We start from the raw sequence: 18554 nt of genomic DNA, 5'->3' as shown, positions 1-18554 counted from the left end.
TTCGAACGGGGCAGGATGGAGAGCGGGATGGAGAGCGGGATGGAGAGCGGGATGGAGAGCGGGGCGGCGGCAGCGGGCCCTGCGTGCGGGCGGTTCCCGTTCCCCTACACGCCGTACCGCATCCAGGAGCAGTTCATGGAGGCGCTGTACGGCGCGCTGGAGGCCGGCCGGGTCGGCATCTTCGAGAGCCCCACGGGCACGGTGAGGCGGGGCGGGGGCCGGCGCTGTGCCCGGCGGGGCGCGGCTGCGGGGTGGCGGGGTGGTCTGTGACAGCAGCGCTCCCTCACCCTCTTGGCTTCCCACGGCAGGGAAAGTCCCTGAGCCTCATCTGCGGGGCCCTGTCGTGGCTCCGGGACTTGGAGGAGAAGAAGCGGCAGGAGGAGGCGCGGCTCCTGGAGGGGCTGAGCCCGGCCGAGCCGGGACACCCGGGAAGCACCGACGCGGCCGGGGAACCGGACTGGGTGACGGCGTTCGTGCAGAGGAAGGAGGAGCGGGACAAGGTGGACAGGCTAAAGGTTGGGAAACGCTCATCTGTAGGGGATGGGTGAGATACTGAGGAAGGGATTGGGAAGGCTGGTATCACAGAATGGCTGGAGATGGAGGGGACCACTGGAGGTCATCTAGACCAACCTCCCGGCTCCAGAGGCCCTGGAGCAGGATCGTGCCCAGACGGCTTTTTAATACCTTCAGGGAAGGAGACTCCACAGCCTTTGGGCAAACTGTTGCAGTATCCCGGGTGATGAGTGGAAAAACACGTGAGGCAAATTTGGTGGTGGTCTGTCTGTCACAGGAGTTTGTTTCCATGAGGAGGGATGAGGCATTGCCCTGCGGGTCACATAAGACAGGAAACAATATTCCTTTGAACAGAGCAACACACAGTAGGTGCTCGAGGAGAACAGGACTGTGTACTAACAACTTCAGTGCTAATTTTTCTCTACACCCAGAGCTTAGTGATACCAAGGGTTGAGGAATAAATACACTTCCCACTCCCTTTATTGTAGGAAGAGCAGATCAAGAGGAAAAAGCGAGAAGATCGTCTCGAGAAAATTCGCAATAACGTGCAGTTAAAATATGCAGCAAAGAGGAAGGTGAGTTATTCCGCAGAGATTAGAACCTTCTGTTTTGGTTACACTGAGTGTTGTTCATACTTGTTTATGTCTGTGACTTCACACTGCCTTTCTGAGGAGCTTTTTGTATTCAGATGCTGAAATTTGCCATCCAAAATTTTTGGTTAGATTTTCTTTTAGAAGTACAGATGTGAAAAACAATTTGTGCATCAGTAATTTCCTCTGGGTGTGTTTGTGTGTGGGTGGAAATGACGTGTGTTTTGATGACCTCTGCCCTTCTGCTTCTCTTTAAAAGTTTTAATACTTAGATTTTTTTTTTCGAAAGCTGTCTGTTGTATGAGCATGTGTGAGCTCTCTGTATTTCTGGAATAAAAACTGTCATTAAATTTATGGTCATGAGAACAGAATACCACCCAAAGGAAGCCAGGTCAGGCATTGCTTGTACTTCAGTCACCACTAGGGAACAATTGTTTTTGTTTACTTCCACGGTAAACATGATTGTATTGTTCAGAAATGTTTCTTTTCTGCATGCAAAATGTTCTCAGATATATTTTCCTGTAATTTAGATTAATGAACTGGCCTCAGTACTCTTAGCTCTAAGAGGTTTTTGATGATACGAGTGGAACTTCCCAGAAATACATATTTCAAGTCCCCAAATAGGCAGATTTATGAGGCTGCCAGGCTTTTAGTTTCTAGTGTGCTCCATCTCAAGTGTCATGTAGTGTTTTGGTCAACTCCTGTCAAAGGGACATGACAGAAATAGTGAAGAATGGCAAATAAAAAACAAGTGGAACAAAGACCTTGTCTCTTTTAGGAGGATGAAGAGCCTGTGAAATGAGAAGCATGATAAAAAGCAAGAAAGTAAATGAGAGAAATATTATAGAGATTTAGAAAAGCAATTAATCTTCTGTGTAGGGCTTACCAACTGCATTTCTTTATAATGCCATGGTAATAAAATACTTACTGACATTGGAAGATACGATTTTCAGATTGAAAAACAAACTTTATCAGGACACAAAGTTAGTCAAGAAACTGTTCTTCAACAGCTTAATGCAATTTTTGTTGAAGGCTAGACCTGTGTTAGAATAACAATCACATAACTGGAGAAAAAAACAGCAAGTGAAGTCTTGTGCTCTGTGTTCTAAAACAGATGCTGAGTTAATCCTAGTTTTGAATTAGGTGTACATGGAGTGTTTGATTATATCCTTATATGTTTGCTTGGGTTTATTTACGCACTTTTTTTCTCAGGCAGATTTGGGACACTTTAAGCAACTAATACTTACATGAATGTTTCACTGAGGATCTATTAGTTCAGCAGGCCTTTGGCATAGAATTTTCTTTGTTTCCCTTTTATAACTGTCTGTGTGGGCAAGTCTTTGACTGTTGGTAACAGCTGCATTCTGTGGGGCTGAACAGCTTCAGACCCCTTTGGTGCACTGCTTGCCCTGCTGTGGGTTTACCCAGCAAGTCATTCCCTGTGCTGTGTGTGAAGGACTGCTGTCTTCTGACCTGTCTGTGCCATAAAGTGATGCTCGTGCTGCCTCTCTTTTTATATGAGAAATACTGCACTCCTGTGTTCCTCTCAGAGATCCGAGGAGGAGGAGACAAAGCGCCTTCTTCAGCTCAGCAAGGAGGCTCTGTCACAGGGAGCTGGAGCAGATGTTCTGGACCAGCTGGATCACAATGAGGAGGAGCTGATTCTTGCTGAATATGAGAGTGATGAAGAAAAGAAAGTGGTATCTGGGTAAGGACAGGGACTGAGGGGGTTCCACGCCAAAGAAACATTTTCTGTATAGTTTTCGGCTTGCTCGGATTAAAGAGATGTCACCTGTAATGGTGCAGATTTTATTCAAAATAGTTTCTCATCTTTTCAGACTGTGTAAGGTAGTGGTTGTTCTGGGGTTTTGTTTAATTGGTTGTTTGGTTTTTTTAAGCTTTTCTTAGATTGATCAGAGTGACCTGAAATGCTTTCTGAGAAAATGCGTCTTAAAATGCTTGGCGGTGTCCTGCCTTTATCCATGCCCAGTTTCCCAAAAAGTGCCTCTGGATGCTGAGCAAATGACTCGAGATTAAGTTCCTTGCATTGGAAAAGCAGAATGGAACTCAGGACATCAGAGGAAGCTGTCAGTCCTGCAGATTAGCACTGGCATCTTTTGATACTCTAAAGGGAGAGATGTTCACATTTCTAAAGACAGAGCTTCGGCATGAAAATCTCATGCACACTTTTCTCTCTCATACATTTGGTTTATGGCAAAAGCCAGAAGTCATAATTCAGCACAAAAAGTCAAATGTGTTTAAAATACAAATTTACTAATTAGTATCTAGACAAATCCTTCTGCCTTAAAAAGTGAAAAATACTTAACTTTTTCATTTATATGTAGTTTATCAAACATTAAACTGCTGTTGCCTTTGAGGAACTCTGTGGCAGCCGAGGGCTTTCCTGAAGCTTTTCTTTGTGCAATAGCTGGAGGGTGGTAAATTGCCTCTACAGGGAAAGCTTTACACAAATAAATAGATAAATAAGCTCACCAAAGAATGGTATAGCAGTGATTAGCTTATGCCTAGGGCTTAGAAGCCCCAGAATCAAAAGAAAAAAACCTCTTGAATTTGCAAAAGCAGAACCCTAAAGACATTTCCCTTTTAAAGAGCAAAGCTCAACTTGATTGTGTGCGCTTACACTTTTCTTAAAAAGTTGATTTTTCTTTTACCACCTGGGTTAAGATCTGAGGCTTTTTTTGAGATGACTTAACCAGCTTTCTCTTTTGAGATCTCTCTCTTTATAGAGCATAATTTGATTCTTACTGCCACTGGTCTGCTGAAAGGGAACTGTTTGAGCTTTCTCTTTTCTTAGGCTGGAAGAAGATGACGATGATTTGGAAGAGGAGCATGTGACTAAGGTGAGATGAGGAAAGTAAATAGTGTCACTTCATAAAGTAGTGTAGGAGTGAGCAGAATTATGGCTTCCTTGCACCTTTCCAACAGTCATGTGGTACAGAAAGATTTAGGAACTAACATACAAGAACTGCCAAGTTTGTTGATAGTGGCAACTAGTTCTGCTGTGCTCATCTCCTTCTGGACTACACTGGCTGCCTAAGCAGCTTGCTCTGCTAGCACTGCTTAATTTTTGCTGTGGCTTGCTGTAAAAGCACACTGCAATAAATAGCATTTTATTACTCTCCAATGGTGAGTCCTTGTTTTTATAGAGATGTTGGAAAATTAAATGGAAACAAAGACAAATGATAGGAGAAAACAAAGATGGGGCTTTTAGCCTCAGCAGTTGTGACACTCAAACTTGTGTTTTTGAAGGCTTGAGCAAGGTGAGCCTTGTTGGAGTGCTTGGCTGCATCCTTGCAGGATTGGTTGTAGGTAGGGGATTGACTTCCATGTTCTTCTTGTCTTCCCTTTGTTCTCCCTTGCTGCAGATTTACTACTGCAGCCGCACTCACTCCCAGCTCTCTCAGTTTGTGCGCGAGGTGCAGAAAAGTCCTTTTGGCAAAGACACACGTCTGGTTTCCCTGGGATCCAGGCAGGTATGTGGTGGTGTTCTCCGGGGACCCAGAGGGCATGTTAACATAATATGAGAGACTTTGTGAGGAGGTATGTGGATGTGGTGCCCCAGAAGGCACCTCGGGGGTTGACTGAGTCTCCCACTGGAAAACTAAAGCCCTCGTGGGTCTCAGCACAGATCTATGTGATGTAGATTCTTCTGTGAACTCTCTTTTGGTCACTTACCCTTTGATGTAAATGCAAGAGTCTGTTTTACCTTTCCTGATGTGGAATATTACAGGTATCTGAGTCACTGAGAAGGCGCTCCTCTTACTAGTACATCTGGCAGCATTTTCTAGAAGCTGTTGGTAGCAGTGAGCCCTCTCAGTGCACCTTTCCTCATTTTTTTCTCCTTGCTAAGTTTTTATGGGTTTCGAGCACATTTGTAGGAGTTAGTGTGCACACTGTCCGACTGGTAGACTTTTCCATTTTGGAATCTGGCCTAAGATTGCTTTAAAGAAGCAATGAGAGCATGGGGCTCTCAGTTCAGAGTTGACCCCCTTCCTCTTCCTCTCTTTGCACGTCCCAGAACCTGTGTGTGAATGAGGAGGTGCGACGCTTGGGTGCTCTCCAGCTCATCAATGACCGCTGCATGGAGATGCAAAAGAACAAACATGGTAGGAAGACTTCCAGCCTGGGGAAGCAGTTGCTGATAAAGCTGCTTTAAGAGCCTGGAGACAGTGGGCACTGCCAATCAATTCTGGAAAGAGAGTGTTAGGAGCTTGGAAATGACAGGTTGGAGGAGCAGAGCTAGAGATTCCCAGTGTTTTTACTTTTCTTGATCTCCAGGCTGGGATGCTGAGATCTGGATGTATTTTCTCAGTGTGTTAAGTTGGTCAGGAATTCTGATATGGAAGAGTACTTGTGTTTGTTAACTCCACGCTAGAAATGTTGGAAAATGTCACTTGGCTAAATCTAACTGGCAAGAGTAGTGTTCACTGTGGAGATGGAAATGATAAAGCTGAAAAATTTTTAAATAAGTGATGGGTCAAAAATACATGACAGAGCTTGCTTTGAAATCCATGAAGTTCTGCATAGTGGTTGTTTTAGGCTGTTGTGTGTTGCTCATGGCTTTCTTGTGATTTTTGCTGCTAGAAAAGAAGAGTGATGAAGAGAATGAAGGGAAGAAGAGACGTGTGAGCCGCGCCGTGTGCCCATTTTATTCCTATGAGCAAATGCAGTTTCTCCGCGATGAAGTTCTAGTGGAAGTGAAGGATATTGAGCAGTTGGTGTCTTTGGGAAGGGAAACCAAAGCCTGCCCATACTATGGGAGTCGATATGCCATTCCTGCTGCTCAGGTGAGGTGTACAGTTTTAGCAGAATTAATGCCAGGCGCTCTAAAAATAAACCAGTTGCCTGCTCCCTCCAGTGCTGTTGCTCAATAATGTGGGAGTCTGTAAACGGGCTGTGTTTTTGTCAGCTGTAGTTTTGCTGAGAAAGCAAAGGAAAATGAGAATTCCCATCAGAAGTTAATAAGGAGGCTGTGAGTATGTCTCAGCATTCTGAAGTATTTGAAAGGTTCAGTAACTGTGAGGCAATACTGACACATGGGTGTGCTCTTAGCTCTTCTTCCTTGCTTGGTTCTCTCCCAGAAGATGTGCTTTCAGTGCTTGAGAGGAGATTTGGAAGGTAACCTGAGCCGATACGCAATTGTAGCATAATTATTTCTCTTCAGCTTACATCCCAGTGGCCCTCTCAAGCACGTGCTCCTGTCTCTCTTCCTGCCTTTCCCATAATAAGTCACTTGGCTGAATTCTGCGAGGCCCTCTGAGACGGGCCTTTAGTGAGTGGTTGGAGAGTGCCGTAAGTTTGCAAGGATGAGAGCTGGAATCAGGGCAGTGTGTGCTTCTCCTGTAGTTGGTGGTGCTGCCTTACCAGATGCTCTTGCATGAGCCTACCAGGAGTGCTGCTGGGATCAAGCTGAAGGACCAGGTCGTAATCATTGACGAGGCCCACAACCTCATAGACACCATCACCTGTATCCACAGTGCGGAGGTCAGCGGCTCTCAGGTGAGTCACAGCCTGGCCTGTCAATGGACAGGGAGCTCTGCATCCAGCAGACTGCCCTTTCTTCACTCCTTGGTAACAACAGCTCCTTCTTTCTGTTTGTGCAGCTTTGCTGTGCCCACTCCCAGCTGTCCCAGTACATGGAGCGATACAGGTGAGGATCTTGGGGCAAAACTGCACAGCAGTGGCAGGCAGTGTGGATGCCATGGCTTATCCCATGGCTGCAGAGTCTTTCTTGCTTTTCCCTGATGGAAGGTTACTGCATTAATAGTTCTGCAGATGAAAAGGCACTTGCTTCATTATTTTTGTCTCGAAACTGTCTAAGTCAGACTCCTGGGGCTGGTATTAAGCAGTGAGAAGGGGATACCCTGAGGATTATGGCTTTCCCTTATATCCTGTTCCTTTCCAAATATCTCCCTCTAGTCACTTCTACTTTGTGATGCAGAGTTTTAAAAGATTCAGTCTTTTATGTCTCTCCTGGACCTTAGTCTTTCATGTGCTGATTGGCATTATGGTAGAGGCAGTAAGCTCTGAGGAGGAGGAAGCTGTATGTGGGTTTTGGCTCTGCATCTTGTCATCCCTTCAGTGGTTGGTTATTGTGCTCAGTGCTTTGAATAACTTTGAATTTGTGGAGCATTATTGCAACAGGGACTTGAGGCATCACTGCCACTGTAATAACAAACTGTAACTAATGTGTGAGGAGAAGGGCAGTGGTAGGAACAGTGTGGGATATGTGGGTGAGTGCTTTGAGGTGACCTTGGGCAGGATGTCCAGAGGACTATGCCCTGTCACAAATAGGGAGAATGAGCCTGGGAGAAATCATTCTTGGTTCCTGTCTCTCCAAAATGAAGAAGAGTTCAGATACTTGTTTCTGCAGCTTGTATTAGTGCCTGAAGATGTTTTGGGGCCTAATATGTGTCTCATTTTTCATAGGAAACGTTTGAAGGCAAAGAACTTGATGTACATTAAGCAGATCCTGTATTTACTGGAGCGGTTTGTGGCCATGCTGGGAGGTAAGGAAACCAGTTCTACATCCAGGGATACTGATAGACTCTGAGCTAGTTAGTGCTTCTTCAGGACACTGTTCCCTTTCCCACTCAGCAGAGACTGTGGGGAAGTGTTCCTCACTTATAGGTTCAGAAGCCAGTAATTTTATTTCTTAGGCTGGTTTGTAAGGTGGGGAAGTTGACTGGTGTCTACTTGACCCCTTCTCTTTGTTTCATTAGCTGAAGATCAGCAGATGACATTGTAAGTTGTAGAGGCAGTTTTCTTCTCTTTCTATGTGGTTTTCAGATCTGATTTGAGTGGGGATGGTGTAAGATTCCAAGTGAGCAATACAGCAGATGTTTGACAGTGCAGCAAAAGAGCTGTGTGGCATAAATCTCCTGGGTCATCTGGTAGCAAGGCCTCTACACGTGTCAGCATGCCTCTGCAGAATGAATCTTTCTTGAGCAGTGCCTTTCCTTTGCGAAAAATTACCATTTTGCTGTGATTTTAGATCCACAGGAATTCACAGAGCTCTTTTTCTCTAATAATTTGCTTGCTAGACCTCCATGTGTCTTGAGGAGAGAGCCTGTCCTAAGTTCATAAAGACCTTCTTCTATGCCCAGGAGAAATGTAGCCCTTTGGGGCAGGGGGGGCTGGTGGTGCTCTCAGATGTTACTTCTCTTCCTGCTCTGTCCTGCCACTCTTCTCTTCCCCATACTCAGTGAAGTGCTTTCATTAGAAAATGCAGCCTCTGTGCAGTTTCTTGACTGAGGCTGCAAAAGTGGGATGTGAGGTGGGTGTTAAACACTAGGACATAAAACGCAGCGAGTGGCAGCAATTAATCCTGTTCTGGTTGTTGGGGTCTGGGCATGGAGGTGTCCTCAGGTTTTCCCCTCTTCCCAATCACCTGCCAGCCTCTGTGCCTCCCAGCTCCCTGCTGCTGCATCGAGGAGGGATGCATTGCAGTCCCTGTCCCTTTACCTATGCAGCATCATGACTACATAGTGTGTGAGCACTTCTGAGCGCCCACCCTACCTGCTGCTTCCTGCCACAGAAGGAATGTAGGTGGTACTTCTTAGGATGCTTCAGCACGCTTGTCCTACAGTGTAAGGCTACACTGCAGGGCAAATTAAAACTGAGTGGGAGCTGATGTTTTGTCTGTATAGCTACATTTTGCAGAGGTGTAGTTATTTCTTGGGTTTTGTCATGATGCGGTGTACCTATCAGCTCAGTCGTTAGTTTCTTGCCTAATTTTGAGACAGACCCATTGAAAGCCTTCCTCGAATTGGTTTAATGTTTTACAGGTAATGTGAATCAGAATCCTGGCTGTCAGACAGTTTCCCAAACAGGTAAGACTGGAGTGAGCTCCTGGTGTGTGCAGCTGTCAGTCTGTGGGTGTGGGCAGTAAGGGGCTGCAGGCCCAGCAGTAATAAAGTTTTTTCTCCTTTACCCCCCTTTCTTTTAGAGACAGTGCTAAAATCCATCAATGACTTTCTATTTCAGAGCCAGATTGACAATATAAACCTCTTCAAGGTAATGCAAATGTTGTTGTCTGCTGGGGCACAGGTGGTGGTGACTTGTTTGAGGTTGTTGGGGAGTGCGTGTGAGAGCTGGAAGTAGAGCCAAGGCCCACGTGGCAGATTCTCCCCACCTCCCCAGTGTATAGGTCTCTTCTGCTGCAGTCTGAGTAGAAGTGCACTGAGGCTGGATAGGTGCTCTTGGAGTAGAGGGAAGCAAGTGATTAAGCATGTACAAGTGCAGAAGCTGTCTGTAGGCAGAGCTAAACTGTAAGGGCTGAGGATGCAGAAGCCATACTACTCCAGTATTGTCACCCATCCCTTGGACCTCCAGACACAGCCCCTTAGCACTGTGTGTTTCCACTCTGGATGCAATGTCTTTGTAATAAACTGTTGTCTGGGAGGCAGAGCTCACAAAGAGCTGTGCAACTCTCCCCGAAAGCACAGTAAGTGATATCCCTGCTGGTCAGGGATCAAGGACAGCAGGATGGGAGAAGAGATACTGACTGCCAGTTCATTTTTCTGTCTTCCTCCAACAGGTTCAGCGTTACTGTGAGAAGAGCCTCATCAGCAGGAAGGTACTTGCCCCTGAGGTTTTATGGTCAGCAGTGTTCCAATGCTGTTTCATACGTGGAGTGTGAAGTGGAAGGTGCAGCAGCTGGGATGGGAGCCTGTCTTCTCCACCCTGCTCAGCAAACAAAATGATTCCTGCAAAAAGCACTATATGTGCAGATTAACTTTTGCTTTTCCAGCAAAGAAACATACAATGTTGTGTACCATGGTATTCCAGTGGGTGCTAATTCTGTGCTGCTTGACCTCAAACCTGCCAGCTGGGTAGACTTGTGCTGGAGGAACAAGCATCAGAGACTTGTTTTGGTTTTGATTCAGTAGGTGTAGGAAGGTAATGGAAGCTCTGGGCTGTGCTAATAGATTCTGATCAGGCTGGTGTGTGAACACCTACTAAGGAACTTTATCTGTGGCAGACCAGCAAACCTACTTTTATCTTGTCTGATGCCTACTGTTGGTATCTTAGTGTATGTGCCTTTTGTTTGGCAGCTTTTTGGGTTTGTGGAGCGATATGGAGGCCCTGCCACAGCTGTGAAAAACAACAAGGAGAACCAGAAGATGGCTGGTTTACAGAACTTTCTTCTGACCCTTCAGCAGGGATCTGATAAGGAGGGTGAGTTCAGGCATCCTCCCCTTCAGGTACAGTGAGGATGTGGAACCTGCATCAATCTGCATGAGGAAAGGTGGGAGGCAGATTTGAAGAATGAGAGACTGCAGGAGGTGTCCTGCATAGGTGTTTTTTAACAAGCTGACCTAGGCAACTATACATTTGATTAGAAGGTCTCCTGAGGTCCCTTGCAAGCTGAATGATGGTGTGAGTCCATATTCACACCACACACACTCAAGCTTTGCACTGCTGTGACCTGCTAGCTCCAGGTCCAGAGCTACTCTGCTTAGTGGTGCCGACCACAAAAACCAGATCTTCTTTTTTTTCTTTCTTAGCAATGAGACAAAATTTGGGTTTTCCCTTTTTCTGGGTCTTTGTTCTCTGCCTGCACACGTAGACCAGGTATTGTGTTCCTGTAGAACATCATGTTTAATCCCTGTCTTTAGAAGTATGGCCTAAATTGCCTGCCTCTCCTTTTCTTTTTGGGCCAGCAGGCACCCCCCAGAGCCCTCCTGTGGAGGCTGAGAACGACCAGCTCCGAGCTGCCTCTCCACTGATGCAGATTGAAGGATTTCTGTCAGCCCTCACAAATGCAAACCAAGATGGCAGAGTCATTCTCAACAGACAAGGTACTGGAAAAGGCAAGCTGGGGAGAGGTGGCATGAGTCAGTCACAAGCAGGGAGCTTCATTGGCAGTGAGGGAGGAGATCTGGAGCCTGCAACAACGTTTGTGTGCCATATGTGATGCAGGCTGGCAGGCTGGATCTGTCTGAGGATGTTCATGACCCCAAAGGAATTCTTAACTAAGGGCATTGGGGCCAGGGTTTGCAGATCTCTGCTCCCACTTTGGATGTTAGTTTTCATCCTGCAATTTACTGCACCTCTTCTACAGCTCCAGGGAGGTTAGGAAGCAGAAAGTAACTTCCAGGTTGGCATTGCTGCCTCTGTCAGCGTTGAATAGCAAGTCCTTGCTTTGAGAAGTGAGGACCTGCCAGAGTGCCCAGGGCATGAGGGAGAATCTCTTATATATCCCTGTGTATCCCACAGCTAGCTCCTGATGCTCCTTCTCTCCTTTTCCAAGGCACAGTTGGTCAGAGCAGTCTCAAATTCCTCCTGCTGAACCCAGCTGTCCACTTTGCCAAGGTGGTGGAAGAATGCCGTGCTGTAATCATTGCTGGAGGCACCATGCAGCCGGTGAGGAAATCAGGATGCTGCACTGGGATCTCAGGATTGCTGTCTGCAATCAGGCATGGAAAGAGAGCAGCTAAGCCCCACTGGAATGTGCTGCTCTTCTTGCTCCCCGTGGTGTGTGTGGGAAAATACCTCTCCTACCTGCCCTTCTATCTCCCTGGTGTGGGTTCCCTGCATGAGGTGTCACTGCCTGTTTGTGGATAAACTTGTAGGTGCAAGGGCAGGATTGCCCTCGTCAGCCTTTCTTGTCCTCAAGACGATACAGGCTGAGCTCTTGGTAGTTTGGAACCAGCACGGGTAGCAGTTGGAGGACCTTGTGGTACCATCTGTCCTTCTGCAGGGACAGGGATCCCACAGGGACCATCCCGTAGGGATTCAGGAAAATCAGTCCCGATGTGCGCGGGCAGGGGGCGCTGCCGCTTCTCCGGCGGGCCGGGAGCAGGGGCTGGGCTGGGAGCTGTGTGTGTTCGGCGTTCCCTGTCCCCGATGTGCTCATCCCGGAAGGATCTGGCCTGCGCTCCCTCGACACTGGTGCACAAGGAGCAGTACAGGTGCCTCTGGTGTGGTGTCTTTTGGGCCACTGGTACTTCACATGTGGCTTGTGGTTCGTAGGTGGCTGATTTCCGAGAGCAGCTGCTGTCCTGTGCTGGTGTGGACCCTGCACGTGTCCTGGAGTTCTCTTGTGGTGAGTGTGCCAGGCTGGCAGGGAGGGGTCATCAGCTGCAAGTGCTGCAGTCTGCCTTTGGTGCTGTTTTGTCAGGGCAGCAAAGGTGTGCAAGTTCCCTTCCACTCTGAGCTTCCTCAGTGCCAGTACTGGCAGGCAGTGTGCCATGCCTTCTTCCCAGGGGCTCAGGGAATGGAAGTCAGAGCAGCTGAGTGACTTAAGCACTTTGGCTTAGCCAGGAAAACATTTGCCTCTGTCATGCAGGTAAAGCTCTTCAGCCTGTGGGGTTTGTGCCAACAGCAGTGATGTTGACTCTCATTACTTGTTTTTGGCTCCAGGACATGTGATTCCTCCAGAAAACATCTTACCCATAATCCTCTGCAATGGTCCTTCCAACCAGCAGCTGGAATTCACCTACCAGACAAGAGACCTGCCCCAGATGGTCAGTCTGTCCTTTGTTCCCTTCCTTTGGATCCCTTTTTTGCTTCACATGCTTATGTTTCATAGGACAGTACGCTCTCTGTTTGAAAGGCTGGCTGACCAAAAGCCACGGCAAGGGAAATCCGTAAGATTTGGGGCAGGTGTGTTGCCAGGTAATTGAGAAAGAGCAATAGCAAAAGGGATTTTGAGCTGCTTCCTTAGAGGTAGCTTTTGGAGATGAGTTATATAGCAACTTCTGTTAGGCTGTACGGAGATCCTGCAGTTGTGTGCTGGGCATCAGGAGGAGGTTTCTTACTGTGTGTCACAGTTTGAAGGGCTCAGTGACAGTGGAGCAGGGCAGCCCTGCAAAATGCAGCCCAAACCACGGCAGCAGCAGGTGTTTTGGCACTTTTACTTCTTCCTGTGGCAGGCCAGTAAACACCCAAGGCCAGACACTAGATCTGCTCTGCCCCTGCTGAATCTCCACCAGATGTGCTAACTACTATTCTGGTGTGACAGCTCCCATCCACTGTGGCAAACCCTCCTTTCCTGAGTGACCAATGCTTCACAGCACTAACAGAAACCCCAGGTTAGGGAAAAAGGCCTGTCAGTGAAGAACTTCTTTGTGATGCTCAGCTCCCCTAGAGAGTTCTCTTAGACTTGGCATATTTCCCACATTTTTTCCTCCCCTAAGGCACGTCACAGGGAAAGTGTGATGCTGGGATTGAGCACAAAACTGGTGCAGCATTAGCTGGAGCTCCTGCCAGCTGCAACATGCTCTTATCTCTCTTGCAGATGGATGAGACAGGTCGGATCCTTTGCAACCTCTGCAATGTGATCCCTGGAGGTGTGGTGTGCTTCTTCCCCTCCTATGAATATGAGAAGCAGGTGTATGCACACTGGGAGAAGACAGGGCTGCTCACCCGCCTGGCAACTAAGAAGAAGGTGATTGTGCAGCTGGGGCAGTTGGTACTTTCCATGGAGGTTTCAAAAATCAAACAATTACATATGCACTACAGGCCTCTCTCTCCGAGTTGTTCTCATACCCTGCACAGCAGAGCAGAGAGGATTTTTATCTGGCTAATCCCTCCAGTTACAAATAAATGGTACTTCCCGGGTGGCTGATCACTGAGCTGGGATCTAAATTAGACTGAATGCAGCCATACGTTCTTTAAGTGCACAGTCTGTGTAGTGGCCATGGGGGGAGACAGTCTTTGCTTTCCATCACCAGCAGGCTTGTTCCTGTGTGGCTGGGGAGGCTGTTCAGATTGACCTCTTACAGGGAATTTGTTTTTCCCAGGCTCAGTGTGTCCCTTGAGCACAGACCAGCACAACCAAGGGCTAGGCAGTGTGGGGCCACGCTGCAGTTCATAGGAAAAATGGTGGTTTGCTTCCTGGTAGATGTAACACAGATGAGAACTGGAAGACCAGCAGTGGTGACTCCTGCTAAAGGAGTGATGAAACACGTTAAAGGGGGAGATCACTGCAAATATAAAAATTTTTGCAATGACTTTTCACAAGTATTTGAAGATCAGGCGTATTGAAGATCAAGCAGTTCAGGGTGTGGTGCAGGGATCTTTGATCACATGCCGGGGGGTGAAAAAGTTACATATACCCTGACTGTGACTTCTGTTTACCAAAAGCTAAATAACTTAGCATGTGGATTAGGAGAGCACAGTCCCAGATATTTCACAGCCTTGGTGCCAGCATTCTGGCACGTGGATCTGTCTGTTTTTGTGGTGGAAGCATTATGCTTTGGCTTCTCCACGTGTTTGTACAGCTACTATTCCTCGTGCCTTTCAGGTGTGTCCTGTCAGGGTCCCAGTGCTCTGGCTGGTGCCTCCAAGGCTTAGTGCCACAATCACACAGTTTGTTCTGCCTTTCAGCTCTGATTTATTCTTGTTTGGCCTTTGCAGTCTCCAGCAGATTGGATATGCGTTAGCAAAGCAATTTGGTACAACTGCAGCAAGTGTGACTTTCAGCTGCCTACACACAAGACCAGACCATAGCAGGGGAAGGCTTGAGTCCTGAGGTGGCTGTGGTGACATAACACTGAGATTGTATATAAATAATGCAGGGAAAGTTAATTTAAATCAAAGGATTAAATAGCTATTCTTCAGTAAGTTAGTTTGGGCCTACATTTGTAATTGCCAGTTATTTTTCTACTGAAGGACTGATTTTGACTGGTAAAATTTGATAGTACTTGCCAACCAAGAAAAAACACATCCTTTAAGTTCTTCACTGTCACAGAGAAGACAGAGGTAGCACCTCTTGTTTACTAGAAAAACAACTTGTGATTTAGGCCAAGGTGCAGCATCAATCAAAATACAGCTTAATTAACTGCAGGGGCTTTCAGTAACTAATTAGGCATGCAAGAATAACATAAAGATATATTACTTTATTTATGCATTGCATAAAAAGCTGATTTATTCACTGGGCAAGTGAAGCTATCACTTGGAATTAATTAGTGATTCAAATTGATCAGTCCTGTCACTGTCCTCCAAGATCTTGGAGCTGGAAAGTCTCCTCACCCTGGAGGATCTTGATTCATAGGTGCAAGAGGTGCACACTGCTTTCCTGCCTCTCAGCTCTTGGATAACTTCTAACTTCTTGCAGAATTAAACAAGTCTGCCAAAGCTGAAGGGGAATATTGGAAGGGCAGGAGCAGCTGCTGCTCCCTTCATAGCCCAGCTGGAAAGTGAACATGCAGTGCGTTTCCATGGTGGAGGGGAAAGGTGCTGCTTAAGTTGGTTTTTCAGGCAATTTGCCTTTCCCTGATCTCAGTTCCATATGCTGTTTAATGGTGTGAGAGTGAAATAATTTGCTTTCTTTAAACTGTTTGCTTCCTGTTGTTGCAACTGATGCACTGTGCCTGTGACAGATCTTTCAGGAGCCTAAGAAAGCCAACCAGGTGGAGCAGGTGCTGGTGGAATATGCCAAGTGCATAAAGGTAAGCTGAGCTGGCAGGCTGGTGGGAGTGTGGCATCCCAACTGATGTGGGAGTGCTGCTATAGAGGGCACTGCAGCTTTAACAAGAGGGCTCTAGCTCAGGTGAGGGAGTGTTTCTGAAGCACAGAAATCTTCCCAACTCTGGTTTAAGTTGATGGTCCCTCTCCTGCAGCGCTGCAGCCAGGCAGGAGGACAGATGACGGGGGCCCTGCTGCTTTCTGTAGTTGGAGGCAAAATGAGTGAAGGGATCAACTTCTCTGATGACCTGGGAAGGTAAGGTGACTGCTCCTTCTTGAGGGGTGAGCTCTGGCTTGTGGTGACTCCAAGCAGGATTGTCACTTGCATAGATAGAAAATCCTGGGGAGCACGACCTCAGCTGACGCTTAAAACAACGGGAGGGTTTACAAGTGGTGTAAACCTGCTTGTCCAGGCTACTTTTCCTGTGAATGATGCAGTTAGGCTTGCTATGCTAGACAATCCCTTGCTCTGGCACCCTGAATCCCTCTGCAGCTCTGTTCAGAACGTGCTTGTCAGACTGCTGTGCTTTATTGCCACCTTTGGTTATCAGGGCTGGCTGTCTTTCAGGGGTGCAGTGACCTCTAATTTATCAGTCTATTGGCAAAGTGCTATAGGATGAGACATTAAGAATAATGCACTCCCTTCCTTGCAGGTGTGTGATTATGGTGGGAATGCCTTACCCCAACATTAAATCTCCAGAGCTTCAGGAAAAAATGGCTTGGCTTGACAAAACAATGGTAACAGATTACATCTCTGCCTGTTTCACTTCTGCTTTACAGTATTAACTTTTCTCTCAGCACAGGCATGCAAGAGATGCCTTTGAAGGCTTTGTTTTGTCTTCTCTGAGTTTGCCATGGTTTCCCAGACTGTGTGGTACCAAGAGCACAGCCTTCTCCAGGCAGCTCATGAACAGGTGGTACCAAACACAGGGAAGAAGCTCATTGGAGGGAAATACCATCAGGGCTCACTGGGAACTCTGAGTTCTGAAGGGAGCAAGGACCCTTTACCCCAGAGGAGGTGGCAGGGTGGTAGAAGCTGCTTGCCAGGATCACTTGTCTTGGGTCATTTGTTGTTTCTTACTGCTCACTGGATGTGCTGTTCCCGAGCAGCTGGGGACAGGATTTCTGCCTTCAAGGGGACCATGGGCTGGCTCTTTGTGAATGCTCAACATAGTTTTCTGACTGAAACCTTTCTTCTGTCCCTCCTTGCTCTCCACTTGGGGTCTGCCTCGCCACCCGCTCGCTCTGCAGGGGTAAAAGCATTTGCCTCACGGTGTCATTCAGACTCCCTAGTTTGAGTTACATCTGCCTCATGTTCAGACTTGCCTATTTCTCCTTTCCAGCCCAGAGCTGCTGGCCAGGCACCTAGCAGAGTGCTGATTGAAAACCTGTGCATGAAGGCAGTAAACCAGTCGATAGGTAATTCATCCTTCCTTGGACAGGCTGGGGGATACAAAATGTGACTGCACTGAAGGAGCAGGGTGGGAGAAAGGAAGCATTACCCAGTCGTCTGGGTAATCATACTTAGAGATGATGGGAACATGAGCTTCCTTGTCTGAGAACAAACACTTGACCATTTTTTGGTTTTATGCTCTGTACAGGCAGAGCCATTCGGCACCAGAAGGACTTTGCAAGCATTCTGCTCCTGGACCACAGGTACGCACGGCCTGCCATCTTTAACAAACTGCCACAGTGGATCAGGGAGAGAACCCAGGTGAAACCTGCCTTTGGATCAGCATTTGCAGAATTAAGAAAGGTCAGAACTTCTATCTCATGTACTGCTCCCCAGAGTGTTTCCCATTGTGCCCATCTTGACTTGTCTCAAGTCTTCCCTTTAGAGTAAAGCCAGGGACAAACTGTCTGGTTTTGTGTGTTCCCAGTTCCATCGAGGGAAGTTGGATGCTTTGTGACATGGCCCAGAGAACAGACGGTATTCACCTCTGTGAGTTACACCTCTGAAAAATGGGTGAAGCAACACAATCTGCTTTTGTATACCATGGACTTTGTAAATCTCTGCATTCTGCCTCCTTTGTGGATATTTTCTGTTCAGTATCTGAGCACTATGATGGTGAGACAGCCTTCAGCACCATAACCGGGAGGAAAACAAACTGGTTGTAGGTCTGAGGCAGGTGAAGGTAGTAGCAGCAGGCTTCTATTTGTTTACAGCTGTTAAGGTTTTATTTAAATTGATTAAATACTTTCAAAACATTAAGTATGGGGAGTATAATTATTTTAACTGAATACATCTGTTTTTTCCCATCAACCACCACATGTAGGAGGCCTGATGGTCAATGACAACATAGAGCTTTTCACGGGAATTGTAAACTAGCAGGCCATTAGTTTGTGTCCTGTTGGAATAACACACAGCTGGAATGGTAAGACACAAGGTAACATTTCTTATCCTCTTGCTTCAAGCTGTCAGTAGATTCGAGGAGCGGTTCATTCTTTCCAGGGAAATAAGGATATGGCCATAATATAGCACTTCTCCTTTGATCATGCTTAGGCACAGGGCTGCTGTGTTCTTTCTACTGCTTAAGTTTTTCAATTAAAAGTAACTTTTTTAGGCTAACATTCCTGGGGTTCTTTCCAAGGTTATAGGTCAGTGCTGGAGGGCAGCAATAACAACAGGGACAGCTACATCACCCCACAGCCATCCCCAGCTTGTTCTGTCATCCTGAGTAAGTTTCTTCCCAGGAGCTTCCTTTTCCTCTCTGCCAGTTTCAGCAGCTGGATGCTACCTCTCAAGGCTCTTCACAATGAAGAAAGTACTTATGACACAAGAGCTGTTACCCACTCCCTGTATGTTAATTACCCCCACAGGGAAAGAAAGAGCTGCCTATGAGAAACTTCCATTGTGAGTCTCCTGCCCCTTCAGAGGGTACCAACCCTGCACAAGCTCTGCCTTCACCCCAGTGAAAGAGGGAGGGGGAGCACCTGCTTCTAGCAGCTGGTGCCCTCCATCTTATAGCTGGTGGTGCTGGGCTGTAAGGCTGGTCCCCACCAGCCATGAGTGGA

General features: G+C 47.1%; 1 protein-coding gene across 3 annotated transcripts; it reads left to right on the top strand.

Moving 5' to 3' along the window:
- The first annotated feature begins 65 nt into the window (after positions 1-65).
- DDX11 (DEAD/H-box helicase 11) lies at positions 66-17889 on the top strand. 3 transcript variants are annotated; one of them, XM_027669025.1, is made up of 26 exons: positions 66-201; positions 309-515; positions 1002-1088; positions 2654-2811; positions 3919-3964; positions 4490-4597; positions 5143-5230; positions 5709-5911; positions 6471-6623; positions 6728-6774; positions 7554-7633; positions 8912-8956; positions 9043-9140; positions 9664-9702; positions 10181-10304; positions 10793-10927; positions 11380-11492; positions 12102-12174; positions 12492-12595; positions 13369-13518; positions 15455-15523; positions 15695-15795; positions 16193-16277; positions 16883-16958; positions 17141-17295; positions 17420-17889. In XM_027669025.1, the coding sequence occupies exons 1-26, from the start codon at positions 136-138 to the stop codon at positions 17447-17449; spliced, it is 2640 nt and encodes an 879-aa protein (XP_027524826.1). In that variant the 5' UTR covers positions 66-135; the 3' UTR covers positions 17450-17889. The 3 variants fall into 3 exon arrangements, with proteins under 3 accessions (XP_027524826.1, XP_027524817.1, XP_027524835.1); XM_027669016.1 differs by having other exon boundaries at positions 10790-10927; XM_027669034.1 differs by having other exon boundaries at positions 68-201; positions 9073-9140; positions 10790-10927.
- Positions 17890-18554: the final 665 nt, after the last annotated feature.

The sequence above is a fragment of the Corapipo altera genome, unplaced genomic scaffold, assembly GCF_003945725.1.
Source record: "Corapipo altera isolate COAL_440 unplaced genomic scaffold, ASM394572v1 1, whole genome shotgun sequence".
In the NCBI taxonomy this organism is placed as follows: domain Eukaryota; kingdom Metazoa; phylum Chordata; class Aves; order Passeriformes; family Pipridae; genus Corapipo; species Corapipo altera.
This window is presented reverse-complemented; position numbering and strand designations above follow the sequence as displayed.

Coding starts and splice junctions, on each gene's coding strand:
- DDX11 (XM_027669016.1), top strand. CDS start 136: ATGGAGGCGCTGTACGGCGCGCTGGAGGCCGGCCGGGTCGGCATCTTC. Junction 2,812..3,918: donor GAAAAGAAAGTGGTATCTGG/GTAAGGACAGGG, acceptor CTCTTTTCTTAG/GCTGGAAGAAGATGACGATG. Junction 12,175..12,491: donor TGTCCTGGAGTTCTCTTGTG/GTGAGTGTGCCA, acceptor TTTTGGCTCCAG/GACATGTGATTCCTCCAGAA.